The sequence below is a fragment of the Sceloporus occidentalis genome, unplaced genomic scaffold (genome assembly GCF_023333645.1).
Source record: "Sceloporus occidentalis isolate IW3139 unplaced genomic scaffold, rSceOcc1.0.p SCAF_1, whole genome shotgun sequence".
NCBI lineage: Eukaryota > Metazoa > Chordata > Lepidosauria > Squamata > Phrynosomatidae > Sceloporus > Sceloporus occidentalis.
The window spans coordinates 88,723,629-88,740,976 of NW_028316981.1; the positions used below are offsets into that span (position 1 = coordinate 88,723,629).

General features: G+C 41.3%; 2 protein-coding genes across 2 annotated transcripts in view; one reads left to right on the forward strand and one right to left on the reverse strand.

Annotated features, from left to right (window-relative positions):
- FAT2 (FAT atypical cadherin 2) overlaps positions 1-17,348 on the forward strand; it is a 98,175-nt gene that overhangs the window by 79,221 nt on the left and 1,606 nt on the right. The window contains exons 19-22 of the mRNA XM_089528254.1: positions 866-1,011; positions 8,204-8,645; positions 11,539-11,695; positions 14,071-14,660. Coding sequence (XP_089384380.1) covers positions 866-1,011; positions 8,204-8,645; positions 11,539-11,695; positions 14,071-14,660 — 1,335 coding nt within the window. The remainder of the gene's footprint in view (positions 1-865; positions 1,012-8,203; positions 8,646-11,538; positions 11,696-14,070; positions 14,661-17,348) is intronic.
- The window catches only part of LOC149321770 (proton-coupled amino acid transporter 1-like), a 112,155-nt gene that overhangs the window by 12,284 nt on the left and 82,523 nt on the right, over positions 1-17,348 (reverse strand). The gene's annotated exons all lie outside the window — the stretch shown is intronic.

A 17,348-nucleotide genomic window follows, 5' to 3' on the forward strand; every position in this document is an offset into this window, starting at 1 on the left:
ACTAAGATATAGCATTTTAGCACTATTGCTGACAAAATATTTTTTTAAAAAAATGTGGAGCAGGGAATATGGATACTGGAGGGTGACTGTTGGGTGGTTGGTGTGTGGGTTCATGGAGAAGATAGCAGGGAAACAGAGGGAAACTGCACCCACACTGGAGCTTAACTGCACCTCAACAGGCAGAAAAGAGCAGCTGAAAAGAAAGGTGCAGAGCAGGAGTAGAGCTAAATTCTGCCACAACCAGCAATGAGCCAGCGGTTAAAACCAGGTATATTTAAGGCACATGTTGATTCAGGAAGAGAAACAACCAATTCACCCCTGAAGCAGAAAGGCCAACATTTATTGCAACTGTTGGGTAGTCTGAAGGAGCCCACTGTTATAATGCATATGAAGACAGGGAAAGCCTGAAAGCAGAAATGCATAACTGGAAGCATATACCATATATACTCATGTATAAGTCAAAAAATCTATACTATAAAATTGACCCAAAGAACCTATATCAACTTATACATGAGTCAATACGGTAACAAGACGACAGGGAGAGTGGTCATTCACTCCTAAGCCTTTTAGCCTGGTTGCCTCCAGAGGGGGCAGTTGGATGGGGAAGATGCAGGACAAGGGAGCAGGACATCCTTTCCATCCATGGTTACATGCCCTTAAGTTTTACCCTCAACTTATCCATGAGTCATATAAAAATCCAGAATTTTGGCCCCAAAACTTACCATCAACCTATACACTAGTATATGCAACCTACCATCATCCTATACATGAGGTCGACCTATACACTAGTATATACAACAACTGAAAGATTACTGTATGCTCTTGTTCTGTTTCAGAACATTTTCCTCTTTGTTTTCATTTCCAGGCACAGCTCTAAGGTTCAGCGGACATAGCTACATCTGGTACCACCATCAAGGCAAAAGGGACTGGCAGATGCAGTTGCATTTGCAAACCCACCAGCTCCATGCCATAATGCTCACTACGAATGGAAGCAATAGTGCTGTGCTGCAGGTAGGGGTTTGTTTAGAGTATTTATGAATGTATACAATTTATGAAAATAGCTATGACAATAAGAATGATTTCTGCTCAAGGTTAGAAGCATCTCTTATCCTGGACACTCAGGAAAAACTTCATAAGTCCTAGATGGGTGCCCTCATTATCTCAGGCCCGTTACACACGGGCTCTTGAGGCGCCCCCATCACGTGATGGGGTTGGCCGGGGTCCTAGCGTCCACACCAGCCTCACCCCTATCACGTGACAGGGGCGTAATAATGGTGGCGCCCTATACACACAGGCGCCACCATTATTACATGTCAGACACATAGTGTCCACATGTCGCATGGCGCTTATGATGTTGCGAGTGTGCTATTGGCGCCTCGCGGCGTCATAACCACGTCACTGGAAGAAGCGCCATTTTGGGGCTTCTTTTTTGCTCCGCGTGGGAGCTGCGCGGTTTGGCTGCTGCGGCTCCCTCGCGGAGCAACCAGCAGCGCCGGCAGACAGCCGCTTTTAGGCGGTCTGTAACGGGCCTCAGTAATGGTACATATCTGTGTTTTCCAATCAAGGAAGTGCTGAAATAAGTTGTCATGCACCATGCGACTGATCTGGATGAAAGAACATGCTCCTCACACCTTGGATCAAAATAAAAATGCTGCAGGAAATCTATTCCTTTTAAACCTAAGGAAGGGGTTATATATTTATTTAAGTCTCTTATCACCTCTTGGGCCCCAGGATTATGCACAATGGATAATAATACTTAAAATATTAAATACATAAGAAAAAACATTCCAAATCTACTCTTAAAAATCGTTCTAAAACCAGACAATCAAAAAAACAACCACCCTAATTTTAAGAGCCAAAGGCCATGCAAAACAGTATGACTTTTGCTGCCTGCTGGAAACCCAGAACGGATGGAGGCAGCCTGGCCACCCTCATGAGAAAGTTTCACAGTTGGGAAATTGGTACTGGGCTCCAACTCTGATAAGAACCATGGTGCTGGAGCATGGGATATTTCATCCTTTCTCTCTCATGCTGTTTTCCTAAAGAGAAATGGCTCTGTTCTTTTCCCCAAATCTGCTATTATTTCCATGGGAGAAACACTGGAAGCCTGAAGTCTATGTGTTTTTGTTATTGTTATTGTTGTTGTTGTCGTCTCCTATTTTTTTTACTCTCATCATCCATTTTCTTAATTAAAATTAACTAACTGGCATAAACAGAAGTGGATTGAAGCTTCTTGTTACAATGGTTCATTTCAAATATTTGCCAATATTCTTAAACAAGAAAGAAAGTTTAATTTAGAAAACTGAAACCAATTAAGATATTTGAGCAGTTCAAGACTTCGATAAATCCCATCACTTCATTCAGCCTACTATAGTTAAGACAAACAATCGCATATAGGCCAGCGTTAAAACTAAACCCAAGTCACCAAACAAGAAATGAGAGTACTCCTTTCATCAGAAAAAATATGCTTTCTTGGGTTTAGTGGATAATGGTATTACATCGTATGATTGAAAACCGCGCAGCTTCCCTCTGGAGGAAAAAGAACCCAGAAAAACTCTGTTCTTTTTGCGCCACAGGGCTGACGTAACGAGTGCACCACTGGCGCACTCATTATGTAAGTGCTGTGTGGCGATGTGTGGATGCCGCACGGCACTTATGTAACAATGGCGGCACCCTGTGTAGACAGGGTGCCGTCATTGTTATGGTGCCATGCCGTGTTAGAGTTTAGGGACCATGCAGTTGCCATGCAGTCCCTAACCCTAAAATCGGTGCAAGCACGACGTTTCATGCCCGTTTGTATCGGGCCTTAGTTGTAGAAGAGCCTGATGAAAGAATAGTGATACAGTAAATGTAGAATTACATGACAAGCCTAGGAGCTACAGTCTGTGGGAACAGTGGAAGTCAAAGAAGCAGCGCAGAATGTTACAGCTAAGTTGTCTACTGTTTGGCTGATGCGGGGTAGGAATCCTATTGCCTTCCAGATGTTATTGGCATGCAACTCCCAGCATGTCTCACCACTGGCCTTGCTTTTGAGAGCTGTAGTTCAACAACACCTGGAAGGCCACATGAGTTCTACTCTAGTTTAAGGCAGCAAAAATTGAGCGTTCTAATTTTTTTCTACATTAACCTGGAATGGGAATAATAGAAATACATTTAATGAGAGCATATTTACACATGCCCTGCATATAAGCAGAATAAAACAAAAGCATATTTTGTTGGCTAATTTACATCTGGATATTGGGCAGAAAAAGTTACAATGCAGAGGAATGCTTTTACATCGTTTTAAGAGGCATGCCAGCTGCATCCTGTCTTGGGAAGATGTTACCTGACCATGGGGAAACATGGTCTATTTACATCAAGAAGGGTTTATGGAAATGCACTCTACCTTCAAAGGGTCTCCAGGTACTTCGGTTGTTACAAAATGCAGCAGCAAGAATACTAATGGGCACCCACGCATGGGAACATATTACATCTCTCTTAACAACCACTGGTTTGGATGCCAATTAGCTTCCAGGCTCAATTTAAAGTCTTGGTAATTATCTTTAAATCCCTAAATGGCTTGGAACCAGAGCCTTTAAAGAGTCATACCAGCTTGCCAATTCCATAATTTATTTTGGTCAGACTCTTGGCTAGTTCAGACAAGGCACTCTTATTGGGATGAGGGAAGGTGGCTTCAGTGTGACTGCTCTGGGAAACGTTACCCAGATGTCCATTTTGCTTCCCACTCATTCCTTTAAAAAAAATTAAACATTTAAAAAACCAACATTATGGCAGGTATTTGACCATTTAGGCTGATAGGCCTAAATATCCTAAAGGCACCAAACTTTTAAAGCTACCTCTGAACATTCCTTGTCTAAGAAACACCTATGAAATTCATGGAGTTGCCATAGGTCAACAGGTAATAGCAGTCTCCCAACCACGTACTAACCAGAGCCCTCTCTATTTTTAATAGCTGAAATATCAACTGTTGTTAGTATTTCTGGTTGTTTTTATTGTGTTTAAGTGGTTGTTAGCCAGGTTGAGTGGTACAAATGTTCCAAATAAATACATAGGGGGGGAAACTCTGCAATATGCAGAAAAAGTTTAGGTGACTGTCTAACTTCAATACATCTTGCCTCAAAACTGTTGAAGGCTGTGCCCTCCTTGCTGCATATTGAGTCCATGTGCAGCTGAAGTATTGATTTCAACACCATATCATCATCTCATACACCACTTTCTGAGAAAAAGAGCATGTTGCAACCTGCTTGAGGTTAGATGTACTGAATGACCTGTGGTGACATTGGGACTGAAGGCAATCACAGAACTGCCTTCTATTTGTCCACTGCTTAAGATCCATTGTGTTACAGTGAACCAAAGCACAAAAACTAATTAAAGCTGATGGGCCGATACAGTTACTTTGCATATTTTATTTATTTTTTGATAAACATGCAACAATATGCATACAATGTCAACAATATAAATAGGAACATGACAGAACCTTTGTTGTGAACGTCTTGTCTTTCTTGTTACATATTTACCATCAAGTCAACTTTGATGAGCCTATGAAAGAGAGACTTCCAAGAGTCCCTGTCATCAATTGCCCTGCTGAGGTTTTGCAAGCTCAGGACTGTGGCTTCCTTGATTGAATCAGTCCACCAATAATTAAATCTCCTTCTTTTCCTAGGTCCAAAATACACTGCAAAAATAATCCAGTTCAAGATCGCTTAAACTGCCCTAGCTTAGTGCTAGAGAATTCTGGGAACTGTAGTTTTGTGAGACATTTAGCCGCCTCTGTCAGAGAGCTTGGGTGCCACAATAAACTGCATTTCCCAGGGTTCCCTAGCAGTTAAAGCAGTCTCAGACTGGGTTATTTCTGCAGTGTGTTTTGGACCCTACTTACTTCTACTTTACTAAGCACTATCATATTTTGCAGAGAGACATATCTTCTCTTGAAATGTCAATAGTGTTAGTTTATTCATCTTCACTTCTAGTGAGAATTCAAGCCTGATTTACTCTAAGAGCCACTTATTTCTCTTTTTAACAAATTGTGGTATCTGTAGTACTCTCCTTTAGCACCACATTTCAGATGTGTTGATTGTCTTCCTGTCGACTTTCTTCATTGTCCAGCTTTCACACCCATACATAGAAATCAGAAATGCTATGGCATCAATGATTCTGACTTTGGCATCTACCATTCTCAGTTTAAGAATTCAATGGGCTTTTACCAAGCTGAGTCCCAAACTGGGGGCCAGTTCTACTGGGACCTTAAACTTTATGTTATTCTCTTGCCTCCAAATCAAGGAGAGTAACTGCTTTTCTTCACAGGATGCTGAGGCAATCATGACTCAGAGTAGGAAGATCCCAGTCACAAGGGCTGAGATCAAATCCACTGAATTTATTGGGATAATGTAGTCTGTCAAGCAATTAAGACTTGAAGCTATGGCCTAAGTCTTGCCAAGAATCCATGAATCTAATGAATTTAGGTCTCTGTGTTAATGACTGCAGATATTTTTTCAAGGACATCTTCTCTATGGCATACTCCCCAATGGACAATCTACATGAATGTAGACAGATTCAGAAGAGGCAGAAGGAGACCAAGTCAAGCTCAGGCTTGTGAGCATCTTAGGTTTATTTTTCACTTGATGAGTTTCATTGCTCAAGACTTTTTGCCAGAAGCAGGAACATCTTAATCTTATATCATCCTCCTTTTTTGGCTGTACTTTTGAAATCTATGTGGAATTCAAAGGTTTACACACCGCTACTCCCTTGGCGCAACATAGGAAAATATAGCCCTCCAGATACAGTTTTCTTCTCATTCTCTGGCCCCTCATTGCATCACTGATTTTAATGCAACTTGATGGAGAAATGATAACTTTTAACTGGTTAATCTCAGGATGTTTGTATTGCTTCCCCACTGCTGTAGTTCACATGTGTTCATTGAGCAATGTAGCCATTGGAAGTTGGGGTGAAGGGTGAAGAGAGAAACTAACCTTGAAAAAACTACTCTGTGAGTAAATGAAATACATTTAGTAGATACATAAATTAATTGTAAATTACTCCACTTGTTTTAGCTTGTTTAATTATTTTTATTGAATGATTTATTTATATCCAACCTTTGCCCATCATATTTGAATATTTCAGCGCACAATCCAGCAATAGCTAAACACATTTAAATCCCATAGATTTTGATCAGAGAAACTATTTAACATGGCTGACCTTTGGCTGAATTGCACCCTTAATAATTCGTTGTGTGTGTGTTTAATTTTACCTCTGAAAATGAAATGATAATAATCTTGTAAAGCATCAAAGGGTACTAAGTACATAGCTAGATTGCTGGTAAAGCATTGGTTGTGGCATTTTATGCTTTTAGCATTTTATCCCACTTTTGTTAAACTAATAAATAATAAACCATAAAATATGCCAAAAAAAAGTTTGAAAGAACTGTAGAACTAAAATAAACTCAACAGAAGAGGGAGTATTCAGCTCATACTTGCTTAACCAAAAAAGTTCCCCAAAGCTCCTTGAAACAGGACAAATGTGTCAAGTGGTTGCAATATTTGTTGTTGCAGTTTTCAAGATTTTTTAAAAAATATGTGCATATGTGTGTGTGTACCTTCAAGTCACTTGTACACTTATGGCAACTCCATGAATTTCACAGGATTTTCTTAGGCAAACAATATTCAGAGCCGGATTTGCCAGTTCTTTTCTCTGAACTATAGCCTACAGCATGTGATAGTAATTGCTGGTCTCCCATCGAGGTGCTAAACTACCCTGCTTACGGTAGTTTCCAGTCAGATGTAATCTGAGTCCTTTATGGTATTTAGATCCCAACCAAATATATTTCTGTTGTTCTGGACTATTCTCCAGCAATTCCTAGCAACAGTTGCAACATTTTATTCCCACCCGTGAATGAGTTTCATTTCAATTCTGAAACCTATTAGAACAATATGTTCTCTTCTCCTTTTTCTTTTAGTACCTAGTGCACAGAGAAATTGCAGTTTTAACGCTTTTTAAAATTAAGAGAGGAGAAAAATTGCCCTTCATGCCATAGGAAAACCTAAGGAAACTATGAACCATATTTTTAAAAAAAAAAAAACCTTGAACACCCTCAGGCAGATTCAAGAAATTACTACAAACAGCCCTGTAAAAGAATGGAATGAGTTGATGAGGAGATGACAATAGCTGGCAAAACCCAAGGACTTTTGGCTTGCAAAACTATTGTGAGAACTCACACTTCTTTAGACAAGTTTGGAAGGGCCACTGTTTTAACTAAAAAGGGCAATAAAAATCACATTTACAAAACAGCCGTCTTCAATAAGTCTTCCTGTAAAGGAAAAGGTCTTCCATTTGCTTTGTCAAACTCAGCAAAGTGGGGATTAGGCCTTATTAGGACATTTATTCCAAAGGAATAGGATTTCCGGCAGTGATCCTTCTCCAATAGGCATGTTTGTTTGTTGCTGTGTACCTTCAGATCATTTCCAACTTATGGTGACCCTGTCATGGGGTTTTCTTGGTAAGTTTCATCAGAGGGAGGTTGCCATTGCCATTCTTTGAGACTGAGAGAGTGTGACTTGCCCAGTGTTACCCAGTGGTTTTACATGCTCAAGATGGGATTTAAACAAAGATCTCCAGAATCATAATCCAATGCTCAAATCACTACACCGTGCTGGCTCTCCCAGTACAGGGGGCAAAAACTAGTGGTAAATCAGCAGAAGCTTTACTTGCAGAAAGCTTCTGGTTCAATCCTTGGCACCCTTGTGAGAAAGTGATCTGTAATTAAAACTGGTGGCAGGGAAGGGAAAGACGAAGTGGAAAGAGAAAGAGCACCAGGATGGTTGGAAAGGAAGATCCTTTAGCCTGGTGAGTGAGAGAAGGGAAAGAGTACCTCTGTAGGTAATGAAGGACAAAAAGTATTATGGGAGCTCATGGAAGGTGGCTGGATTAGGAGACAGGAAGATTGCCTGGACAAAAGGGTTGGTTGGATAAGGCAGAGAAACTATGCCTATAAACCCATAGAATTTGGGGTTTATTACACTCATGTAAATCCCACTGATTGAATGGGTAAATTCTAATTGGAACCAACTGCTGAATTTAATCTTGGGGATTGATGCTTAGACTCCTTCCTTCCTTCCTTCCTTCCTTCCTTCCTTCCTTCCTTGGAAAGCAGGAGGTAGAACATTCTTTCAGATTTTGGCTGAGTATTATTGTTTATTTGTTTTTACAGCTTGTTAATGGAATACCTCACCTAGGGTACAGATGTCGGAGTGGTTTTGTTGGTAATCTTTCATCCAGCCATTTTGTGAGTGACAGAGCCTGGCATTCAGTCCTTCTGGAGGTGAAAAGCCATTCCATCCATTTGCTTGTTGATGGCTCAGCAAATACTTCTCTCCAGCTGCCAGAGGCCTGCAGTGTTTCCCATTCCAGGAGAGATCTGCTCATCGGGGGATTTGTTCAGCATCATCAGGCTCAGAGGGTCACCAGCGGATTCAGAGGCTGCTTGGATGCCATTATGGTGGATGGAAGAGACCTGGTGGTTCTGCCGAAAGAGAAGCGGTCCAGAGGGGTTGTTGAAGAAGCAGGTGTTAGGCAATGCTGCCCTCATACCGGTGCTTGCAGAAGCAACCCCTGCCTCAATGATGGACTCTGTACTGAGATGCAAAATGGAGGTAAGTGCTGTGTTTGCAACTGCTTAGCAGTGTACAAACTGAGAGTTTGAAAAAGAGGTTAGTATTAGAGAAATATGGTCCCATTTAGAAAAACAGCATGAAATCATGGGCTGCCATAATGTACAGTTCAGCATAGTGGAGTAGGCCCACTTGGGGATTTGTTCTAGCCTGAGCCATATACCACCACTGGAGGACTCATTTTGCATTTGACTATGTGGATATAACCAGTTGATTCTACAGTCCAACTCGTTCACTATGTGCCAGTCGCCACAAGGCACAAAATGATGGTTTGGGGTGGCTTTAAAGGCTTTTCAATAAGTCAGGGGAAATTTTGGATGCTTTGGGAGGAAGACAACCAATGCAGCACCCCAAATAAGAATATATGCTGATGTCCCTAACAGGATGCCAGCTATGGTGTTTCTAGAGAGCAATACCCCCTGTGGCCTAATAAGACCTACCAAATAGCAGCTCTTGAATGCTTCAACCAGGGTGGAAATTAATGAGGGACTGGGGCTGCCCCAGCTCTGTTTTCACTCTCACCCAGAAAATCGTTCTGGGCTTTTTGGCGGGGAGTTCTTTGGCCCTAAAGCTGGGCCAAGGATAGAGGAATAGTCTTTAAATGACCAGTTTGTACCCTCTGGGGGTACAATAACCATTTTTATACCAAAATTCTGGGGAAGGTAGGAATCTGATTGATCAACAGGAGCTCCTGGTGGGTTACACAATTTTTATCCCTGGTCTAAACTACTAGCCTCTCCCCATGTTTAATTTAAAAGCAGCACTAGAGAAAAAGAATGTAGAAAATGTGGAATGTGGTGTTTGCTGCCAAATGGAACAGTGTATGTAGACATTTTGCCTGGGACCAAGGAAGAACATCTGGACAAGGTTGCTTTGGCCAGTTGAAAGGAAAAGGGCAATAGGTTTTGGCCAGTGAATATTTTACAAGGGAATCACTTGGCATGCAAAAGGGCAAGGCGCACATACTCAGGCCCAAGATGCAGAGGTGCAAATATGGGTATTTGGGCAAGCAAGATGCAGAAAGAGCACATGTTCAGATAACAGCCTAAGAGGCTTTTTAAGGTATTAATTACTGCCCCCTTCCCCCAGCAAAACCATTTTTTTCTCCACAAGAACAGCTGTGTGCTGGCCTACTGCACACAGCATTTGGCTCTCCTGTCACATCTGATTTAAAGTCTCATGTGACCATTAATCTCTGGGTCAGTTACTCTGTTGATATCTCCAGAAATTCTGACTTAATATTCCAGTCTAAATCTTGAATCACCTGGCTTAATTTATACTCAGTGTTTCTTCTTCTGGGTTTTTTTGGGGAAAGACAAATTAAGTTTATTCACAAAACAGGCCTTTGCAAGAATCTTTTGCAAACTGGAGCTTTCTAGATGTATTGATCTGCAGTTTGCATCATCCCCAGAGAACACTGCCAATTGTCCTGTTTGCTGGGGTTGATGGGAATTGGAGTTTGAAACACCTGGAGCATACTAAGCCAGGTAAACTGGTTTATAATCGCCTGGTGGTGTCCCTGTCAGAGGGGTATATTCCTGCCTGTCATCTATGAATTTATCAGCACAGAGTTTGTTTAAGATACTTGGCTTGCAATGCCCTCTGCTTACCTTGTCTCAGGGCTTCAGACCAGTGGATCTGCAACTGTGACTTTTATATCAGTATGTGGTAATGGGAGAGGTGCACAGAAATATTCTTTGAATCACCTTTTCTAGGCATGTGCATATTTGTTATTTTTGCCTGAAGCCTGCTCCCGCTTTGCATGCCCCAACAAGTGAGCAGTGAGGAAAAGGCAGAGAGCACAGTTCTTCCTTTTCATCTGATAGCAAAGAGATTAGGATTCCTGTCATCAAAGCCACCTCAAGATATTTTGGTACCTGAAGCAAAGGACATGGTGTCTCCTCCCACTATTCCATGTACAGAAGATGCCTGGATTGACAGCTGAAGTTTACTGCAACACTGGCAACAGCATTCAATGTCTCCACTGCACCTGAGGGCATCAAGCTAATTAGGGGCACAGGACAGGCTCTGTCAAACATGCCATTTTGTCCTTTCAGAGATGGGAAGGGCCAGGGGCTCAAGAGGAAGAGCTGGGGGACTGTCACTTTCCTCCTACCAGCTTCTTCTGCCTGAGGTGGCTACCTCATTCTGACTAAAGGTAGTGTTAGTCCTGGCAGTCCACTTTCTGTTCCTGTCTGCTTTTTGTATGACAAGACTCAGGAAGACAGATTTCCACTCACATAAGTGGCACATAGTGACAGTTAAGTTGGGAATGCAGATAACAGACACTGTTTGGGATTATGCAAAAATCCACACATGTGCATGAATAAACTTAGAAGGGACACACAGGATGTTCTAGAGTATGAGTAACCTACTGGAACTGGCTTTTGGTTAATATCTGAATATTAACTGAGTATATTTTACTCAGCTATAATCAGAAAACCAGGGTGCTTCATGAAGTAGCAGGGGAAATGGCTTGGAGGAGACAGCTGAAATTGTGAGTTCTTCATAAGTTCCTCCAAATGAAGAGGAGTAAGGAACAATGTGTGTCTTTTGTTGGAATGAAGTCACATGTATGGTCCAATAATTGCTGTGACACTCGTGTAATTATAGTTCACTCAGTGTTAGTTGTCTGAAATAGTTTGGTTACTGGAGGAAACATGTTGCTGTAACTTAGATTTCAATGCAAAGAGGAAGGAACTGTCCTGGGAATGAATGGCTCCAAAGGGGATGGGCTATTTGCAGAATTTGCAGCAACAAATGAGTAATTATGTCCTTTCTGTCCCAAAAATCAACATGATCTAAAGAACATTCTAGCTTCACATGTGTCTATTCACCCCCTTTTTAACTCCCTCCATTCTTTTTTCTACACCAGGTTATTCTTGCATCTGCCCCTTGCAGTTTTCTGGTGACCACTGTGAGATGACTGACAGCCTTTGTGAAAGCAAACCCTGTTTACATGGTGGGACTTGTTCCCTCTCAGAGAAAGGTGGCTACACCTGCCATTGCCCAGAGCGATACTGGGGAGAAAGGTAAGAAGGCCTGCTAAGTGCTGCCTCCCTTACCAAGCTATTTGTCTGAATGACAAGACGGAGCCATTAAATAGCCAGAATACCTACATGTTCATTCCTCCAAAAGTAGTAAGTGCCAAGATAAGACTTGTATATATGAATGGCCCATCATAATGCTTTCAAAGCAAACATTACAAAAGGTTTCACATTAACTTCTGGGAGTTGTACCTTCCATACGGAACTTTTCCATAATCTGGTCCTAACTCAGTTGAGTATTCACAATATGTGATTACAACTGAAGAATATGTGTAAGTTTTTTCCCCCCTGGAAAGCAATTTGGCTTGAGAACAACAATGAGATTGAAAATAAGTACAGTCACCCCTCTGTTTTTGCAGGAGATCTGTTCTGAAAATCGTCAATATTCAAGCCTCATTGGCTTTAATGGTGGTGCACCTCCACAGGTGCACAGCCCATTTTGTCCCCCTCCATTTGCCACCCGCAAATGGGCAAGGGATGCGGATTCCAAGTCCACGAAAACAGAGGGGCTACTGTATTACTGTAGCTATCATTGCAATTCCATTGTGAGAAAAATATACATATGGTCAGCAGGTGGTGCTAGTGCCTCAGCACATTATGTTATTTTGTAGGTCGTAGGATATAGCTGTGCCTCCTATGAGAAGGAAAGATGTGATTGTTGTTATTAGTGATAAAGATTTCATTGGGAAAAACTGATTTCCCCTGCGTCTAAAAAAGGGAAGCCCTTCAGAGCTGTCATTATTGAAAGCCAGCATGGTGTAGTGCTTTGAACATTGGATTATGACTGCAGTGACCAGGATTTGAATCCTTACTCGGCCATAGAAACCCACTGGTTGAGTGGGCAAGGGCAATACTTAAGCAAATCACACTCTCTCAACCTCAGAGGGGGGGAAAATCATCTTCTGAACAAATTCATCTAAGAAAATCTGTGATAGGTTCACCTTAGTGTCACCATAAGTGAGTAATGTCTTGAAGGCACACAACAACAACAGACCTGCCATAAGGATGGCAAGGTGATGGGTCTTCCTAGAACTAACATTCAAAGGGATAGTCTTGAGTTGATAATGTCTTACTCTATCCAACATTCAGGCTATGGTCACGCATAATGGTAAGCCATATTATTCTTAGTTGAATACTGTCCTCTTATGTTAGAGCCCATCTTTGCAAACAAAGCATGGTTTGTTAGCCAGCTGCAAACTACAAAAAAAAAAAAAAACATTAAAATTGGTGTGGTGCTGGTTTCCCCAGCTATCCACTTTGAAATAAAACTGACCAAAGGGGCAGGAGAGAACCATAGTTTCTTTTCTCTATTTCTGAGCAGCTTGTTCATCTATGGGATAGCTAAAACTGTCAATTATGATTAACATAAACCAGGGCTTAGAATGCTGTATGATGCCACAACTGTGCCACTTCAGGCTAGTCACTAGTATACCATGCCCTCTGAGATCATATGTTGTGCTGTCTCATAGAATCATAGTCTATTATGAAGTAGCCTGTTAGTTTCCGTGCGCATCTAAAATACAGTGGGCTATAAGTCTAATTAATCACATATGTCAAAATGCTTTTACATTTTAAAGAATGACTTCAATTTTGAGATATTATTATTTTTAATATTGAAATAGAAATGGGTTTGTTTCATTCAAAGTTGCATGTTTTGCAAAAGCATTTCCTTTGTTTACATATTTGATTCTGAACAGAGTTTCTTTCCTCCCCTTTGGGCCCAAACAGACAGGCCAAAATAAAGCTGCTTTGGGTCACTTTGGAGATATGCTGTTTAAATGACACACACATCTTAAGAGGCCAGAAGCTGGGCCAAAGCGGCTCTCCTGTCCTTAGGACTGGAGTATGGCTTCGGTGTGGCTTCTGACCTCTTAGGACACATGCAACATTTAAACAGCATACCTCCAAAGTGACCCAAAGCAGCTTTATTATGGCCTGTCTGTTCGGGCCCTTTGTTAGCTTCGATTTAAAAACATATTAACATCTATACCTTTTTGAATTAAATCACACAGTCTGGATTCATCTATGTTAACCTGTAGCTCTACCACAGAAGGCAGTAGTATAAAGCTAATTTTTAGTCCCAGCTAGATTTAAACCTATGGAATCGATGGAATGTACAAAAGTGTGGATTCAGTCTATTCTAGTTAAGAGAAACAGCTGGATTTGACCCAATGTATCTGTAAGGTAACTGAAACCAGTTTTTGCTATGGTTTCAATGTGGCTGAGCCACATCTAACTTTTGCTAGACAAGGACTCGTATATTTTATTTCTGTGGCATTCTATACACACTGTTAGTTTCATAGACAAGTACGTATCAGTGTCACATTTTCTATTGATGTCTTCTATCTACCTCTCCATAGGTGTGAAAAATTTGCAGAGAAATGCCTAGAAAATCCATGTTTGAACTCTGGACGTTGTGTGAATTCTGATGGCTCCATTCACTGCATTTGTACCAAGGATTTCCAGGGAGCATTCTGCAAACAGAAAATTGTGACTCCAAATATTAGTCCATCCAGCTGGATCCTGGCACCTGCAGAGATTGCCAAGATTTCTGCCGGAGTGTTAGGTGTCATCATTCTTGTAGCAGGGTTCATCATCATACGCAAATACTATTGCCACAAAGTCAAAGCCCACAAACCAGTTGCCAAAGAAGACCCAGATCTGCTTTCCAAAAGTGAATTCTCGAAGAGTGTTGGGGTTGGCACTCAAGGTCTTCCCCCAATTGAACTGAACATCCTCAGCGACACTCATCACCACAACCAACTCAATGCACTAGACCCAGGCAAGCCTACTGTGGGGTCAGAATTCATCACCTTCAACACGAACAATGTCCAGAAACAAAGAGGTGCCATTGTATGCAGTGTGGCCCCCAATCTCCCAATTACTGCGCCCTCATCTAACTCAGACAATGAGTCCATCATCAAGAGCAGCTGGGCTGGAGAAAAGATGGGTTTGTCTGACCTTCTTTCTCTCTTCCCCCTTTCTTCTACTACGCTAGGTTCTAGTCAAATCATATTCTTTTTACACAGTAAACCACACCACTGCTCTTCTTTTGTTGTCTGGAAACTGTCATAAACCTATATCCGAGGGCCATTTCCTAAAGATGAATAGTAAGAAATTTAGGACAGATAAAATGAAGTTCTTTCTACATGTTACCTAGTTAACCTTTGCAATTCTCTGTCACAGGAGATAGTGATGGCTGTCAACTTGGACATTGTAAAAGTGAAAATCCATGGAGGATAATGGCATCAGTGGCTACTAGCCAGTGATCTGTAGTCCCTGATATATATTCCCTCCACTACCAAGTAATGGGAGTGAGCAAGGAAGTACTTTTGCCTTTCTGTCTTCCTTGGCTTCTCAAAGGCAGCTGATTGCCCCTTTGGGAATAGGATGTTGTCTTAGGTCTAATCTACACTGCAGAAATGATATAATTTGAGACTACTTTAACTGCCATGGACTATTTTGATGAAATTCTAGGATTTGTAGTCTTGTGACATATTTAGACTTCTCTGCAAAGAACTCTGGTGCCACAACAAAATACAAATCCCAGGATTCCATAGGATGAAGCCATGATATTTAAAGGTGTCAAACTGCATTAATTCTGACAAGCAGATAAAACTTTTGGTAGGCCTTTGGTCTGATCCAGCAGATCTCTTCTTAAGTCCTTTCATTCTTATGTTCCTATCCAGGTATGTTTGCTCACAAAAGTAGTTCTGTTAAAAGGATTTCAGTTTGTTCCTTCCCATTTAGAACATCCTTCCACTAATCTCAAATGCAGTTGTGTGAACATTGTGATGTATTTCATAGATCCCATTAGATCAATAGTCATAGCCAACAAAATTTGCACCTTTTAAAAGGGGGGGAGGTATTTTTTATTTTTATTGTACCACTCAAGCACAGGAAGATTCACTTTCCACTTCATGACATTCGTTTTGAAATCATTTTTTTTACCAACAATGTTTCCCCGTTGCACTGCTTCACCAGTTTCCCATAGGAATTTATCGCACAGGGAAAGTTGGAAGTTTAAACTGGTCAGAACCCAGGGTTATCCAAGGTATTAGACACAATTGCACAATTGGTTTTCAGACGACGCTATGTGCAAACTGCTTAGAATCCAAACAGAAAGTGACATGAATCAGGGGATAGGCATTTTGGGGAAAATACCATGTTTTCATTTCTATTTAATTCACAAATTCGCTTTCTTTGCACAATAGCTGTAGTGTGAAAGCTATTTCCAAGATTCTCTCTGCTGTTTTGTTATGCCGAGAGGTTATGCTGCAGCCAGGGTCTTAAAGGAACACACACACACATTACCTTTCTTCCAAATGGGACTGAAGGCAGCTCACAACATGAAGGCCTGCATACCCTGAAGGCACCAGATCAGGCCTGCTCTTTGAAGCTAAGCAGTCAGCCCCAGTTAGCGCTGGGACAGGAGACCACCAGAGAATATCAGGTGCTGTAGGTTCAGAGGAAGGAACTGGCAAAACCACCTCTGACTATTCCTTGCCTAAGAAAACTGTGAAATTTGTGGTGTCACCATAAGTCAACAGACATCTTTAAGGCATTCTCTTGTGGTCTCCCATCCAAGTACTACTAACCAGGACTGATCCTGCTTAACTATAAAGGTCAGACAGGATCTGGTGCCTTTAGGGTATTTACTTTCTCTTTAAAAGAATGGAGCAGGTTGGCAGTCATTTGAGGGAAAATAATGTGACATATATGGGATTGCAATGGGGGCTTTCTCCATGGAGAAACTGCACCAAGATAATATGCAATCAACCCAGAACAGCTGTATCTAGGAAAGGAATGGCTAGTTTGAGCTTAATTCCATTTCAGTGTAAGTCTAATGGTTTTCTTTAGTGTTTTTGGGTTACAGCATGCACATGTAACATATAAAGCACCCTATAGCTGGTCATTAGTTTTTACTTCCACTCTGATCTGACACAATATATTGGTAAATTATCATGGTTGTGGGAAGATAATTATGCATGCAGAGCTGTGAGCAACATGGGCACTGATAAAAGTTCAAATAGACATTGTAATTATTGATTTTAAAGAAGATTTTACTGTCAAAAGCTATCATATTCATCAAGCTATTCTGGTTTGGTTCTCATATGGAGGTCAGACAAGTCAACTATGAGTCACCAGTGCCAGTAGCAATATATTTCAGTATCAAAGTAATGGGATGGATATAAGCTTTATACTAAAGGGTGGGTTAATAGAAGAGCCAGTGAAAAGAAGGGTGGGGGAGATGTCATAGTCCATAGACAACCATGGGTAAAGGAACATGAGAAGGACCATAGGCTTTTTAAAAAAGGACAGTCACATTCAGAAGAAGAATTCTGAGTGTTTGAATAAAGAATCTTAAGTATGTAAGAAGAACCATGCTGGATCAGAACAGGACTCTATTTAGTGCAACAATTCTGTTCACATGTTGGTCAAGTGATTGCCTACAGGAGGCCCACCAGCCAAATGATACACATTCCCTTCAAGCTGCCCTTGTGCATGGGGTCAGAGGTGGGTTGTGGAAAAGCAACCCTACCACCCCATGCACATTTCTTCTGGTGCAGCACTGGCAGAGTACTGGCAAAGTTATACTATTAGATCTCAGCCAATACATATCCTGCATTCTCCAGCA